General features: G+C 48.6%; 1 protein-coding gene across 1 annotated transcript; it reads left to right on the top strand.

Moving 5' to 3' along the window:
- Positions 1–1137: 1137 nt before the first annotated feature.
- On the top strand, positions 1138–3126 carry LOC100898957 (uncharacterized). The gene has a single exon (XM_018638402.1). The coding sequence runs from the start codon at positions 1138–1140 to the stop codon at positions 3124–3126; it is 1989 nt and encodes a 662-aa protein (XP_018493918.1).
- Positions 3127–3715: the final 589 nt, after the last annotated feature.

Here is a 3715-nt window from a genome sequence, read left to right on the forward strand (position 1 = left end):
GGGCACGTGCCCCGGGCGCCGACTTCGGAGGGGCGCAAAATCGTGATTTCTGTTCATTTTAGCTAAGCGCGAATAGGGAGGTTAGAATTGATTCTAATACAGTGGAATTCAAAATTTATACAAGAGACAGTGAAGCTATCTCCTCCCGCAACATGGAGAGCCATCCTATTGGTCCGCTCGAGTGAAGCGAATGTCTCCAAGAGATATATGTACGTTCTCAGTGACCCTCGCTGATCCTCCTCCCCGTGTCTTTGCGCCACACGGAATTCACTATCTCGCTCTCTCGCCAAAGTTTGGCGCGTAAACAATTAAGGGTTCTGCGAGAAATACACACACATACATTACTGTGGAAATTCGGGTGAGTTCTGCGACTTCTCCGATGAAATTGAAGCTCCAAATCCATGACTCGAGTCACGGCGAAGCTCTCATGTTAGCTTGTTTTGCAGACTGAAGTATAGACATGAAACGAAATGGTATTAAGGAAAGCGGAGCTCAGGGCCGAAAACGAAGGAAATCGATCCATAGACAGACGGAGAAAAGTCGAAAGGTTCTCCTGTCATTTTTAGCTCGGAATAAATCGACAACACCGCAAACTCTTCCGCCGGGAACCCCATTTGATCACGATGAAGTACCACCGACTCCCCCTGATTCCCTTTGTGATAGCGATGAAATACCGTTGACTCCGACTGATTCTCTTCGTGCTCGCGATGAAATACCGTCGACTCCGACTGAATCTCTTCGTGCTCGCGATGAAATACCGTCGACTCCGACTGATTCTCTTCGTGCTCGCGATGAAATACCGTCGACTCCGACTGAATCTCTTCGTGATGGCCATGAAATACCGCCGACCCCGACTGATTCTCTTTATGACGGCGACTCAGACCCAGTGACTTCGGAAGAAATTTCCCGGGATACCAGTGTCACAGCATCATCAGTGAACGCTCCGGAAGACTCACTCATAACCAATGTCTCATCCACACCGGCAGCTATCGCCGAGCACGATCTTGGGCTACTGGAGTTTCACTCGAATTCCGGAAAAGTCACCGTCTCCGATAGTTTAAGAGTTGAGATGGTGACCCTAGGGAGCGAGTACTTTCAGAACAGAAACGGCCCTTTTTTTCGACGCGGCGGAGATGCATGACTCAATCGTGGTTCTACAAAAGGTTGGGAAATGGCCTCGGCACAAAGATTCTCCGCACATGGCTCGTCTACTCTCCAACGAAGGGCGCAGCTTACTGCTTCTGCTGCCTTCTCTTCGCCAGAGCTGATGGACACAATTCAGCACTGACGTCCTCCCAAGGATTCACGAAGTGGAAAAATATAGAAAGGATGGATGCTCATGAAAATGCTCCGTCTCATAGAGCCTGTTTCGCTGATTGGAAAGAGCTCGAAAGAAATCTGAGAACTAATAGCGCTATCGATATCGAAGTGCAATCAGTGTATGCAACCGAGAAACAGAAATGGAGGTATGTTCTCAGCAGAATAAGTCACTGCATCAAATTCCTGGCTACACAGAATTTGCCACTCAGAGGCCACCGGGAAAACCAATGCGAAGACGTGGGTAATATCGGGAATTTTCTCGGCCTAATGAAGCTCGTCGCAAACTTCGACCCAATCATCAAGGACCACATGACTCGCTCTCGGGGAAATCCGGGCTCGACGTCCTATCTGGGGTCTAGAACGCAGAATGAGCTCATTCATCTCATGGCAGGACAAGTGAAGGAAAAACTCCTGAGAAAAATCAGAAAGGCCAAATATTACGGGATTCTCGTGGATTCCACACCCGATCTTGCTCACAGAGAGCAACTTTCGTTCGTGTTGAGATATGTCGACGTTGATTATGAACAGAAAAAAGCTCAGGTCAGGGAGTCTTTCCTCGGCTTCGTTCAAGTACATGAAAAGAATGCTGAGGCATTGGTAGCGACGATCTTGGAAAAACTTGAGGACGACAAGCTGGATTTCGGGAACTGCCGGTCCCAATGCTATGACAATGCCGCCGTCATGGCCGGTCACCGCTCCGGTGTGAATCAACGGCTGCTCGAGAAGAATGGTTTAGCGTTATTCGTGAATTGTGATAATCATTCCCTCAATCTAGCCGGCTTGCACTCTGCCCGCAGTGAACCAGCAATGATTAGCTTCTTCGCGACTATTGAAGCCCTGTACGCCTTCTTTTCCCGTTCGACTCTGCGATGGGAGAAGTTGAAAAAGACGATCCCCGTCGGACTGAAACGCGAGTCTGAAACAAGATGGAGCTCTCGCAGCGATGCTGTCAAAGTAGTCAGCACGCATGTCAGGGAGATTATCGATCTCCTGGATAAAATGTCTGATGACTCCTGCGACTCGGTAGAAACTAGAAGTGAGGCACGTCAGTTATTCACCCGCATGGTCTCGTATGAATTCTTGACGCTTCACGGCTTCTGGAATAACCTCCTGAGCAGAGTCGATAGGGTCCAGAAGAGACTCCAGGATCCCTCCATGAATTTCCATGAAGCTGCCAATGATCTGTCGTCTCTGAAGAACACCTTCTCCAGAGAAGGATGCGATTTCGTAGACGCAGCCATCACTGATGGCCAATGCCTCTGCGATGAATACGATGTAGCATTCGAGAAACGCAATAGGAGAAGAAGAAGTATGCCAGATGAACACCGAAACTCTGAAATCTCCGCTATACAAGAAATGCGCCGTGTTATGTACTCAACGATCGACCGGCTTCAGCGAGAAATGAGAGAAAGGTTCGAGCGACTGACAAACCTAGACAATACTTTCGGGTTCCTTCTCGACACTCAGCGGCTACTACAAGGCCAGCTGAACGAATTGAGGTCCGATTGTTTGTCATTTGCGAATATGTATTCGGATGATGTCGACGGTAACGACTTATACAGAGAGATATGTGATTGTAGGATGTTAGTCAGCGTGCGGGAGGAGTTACGATTAAGGAAACCCGAAGAACTCCTCAATTTCATCATAGAATACGGCGACGAGAGTGTCTTCCCCAATCTTCGGGTAGCGATACAAATACTACTGACGATTGCCGTCTCGATCGCCAGTTGCGAGCGATCCTTCAGCAAGCTTAAGCTCATCCTATCATACCTCCGAGCGTCAATGGGGCGAAGACAGACTGATTGATCTCTCTATCATGAGCATAGAGAGAGAAGTCACCGAGGACACCGACTTCGAATCTTTAATCGATACCTTCGCTTCGGTGAAGGCTCGAAAAGTCGTATTTTAAACATGTGGTATATTGTGATACGTGGTAATTCGGAACCTTCGAATGTTTTAAGTTTAAACAGAGTGAAGAGATCAGAACAATAAATGTAAAGATGTATATGTAAAGTATACTGAAAACTCAATCCGTCGTCTTCTGTAGAAAAAAAATCGACATGAAGGGGGCGCATTCCCGTCCTCTGCCCCGGGCGCAAAATGGGCTAGGAACGCCACTGGCGCCAACCGTCAGCATTCTCAGCTGTCTTTGTGGCGCTTGTGGGAGACCCGTCTCGATCAGCTGGCAGGGCATCAGCTGGTTCTCCTTCAGAGAACACTGCCAGGATTTCCGGTCGCAGCGACGTGGCAGCCATCTTCAGGGTGCTATCGTCGACTGCCAATCCAGCAGTTGGCGTCACGTAGAGTCACGCGGAGATACGATCTCGCAGACTCGACAGTCTTTCCCTGCATTTTTGGGTCCAATTCCCATATCACCATTATCAATCGATATCGT

Source organism: Galendromus occidentalis, unplaced genomic scaffold, assembly GCF_000255335.2.
Source record: "Galendromus occidentalis unplaced genomic scaffold, Mocc_1.1 scf7180000075450, whole genome shotgun sequence".
In the NCBI taxonomy this organism is placed as follows: Eukaryota; Metazoa; Arthropoda; class Arachnida; order Mesostigmata; family Phytoseiidae; genus Galendromus; species Galendromus occidentalis.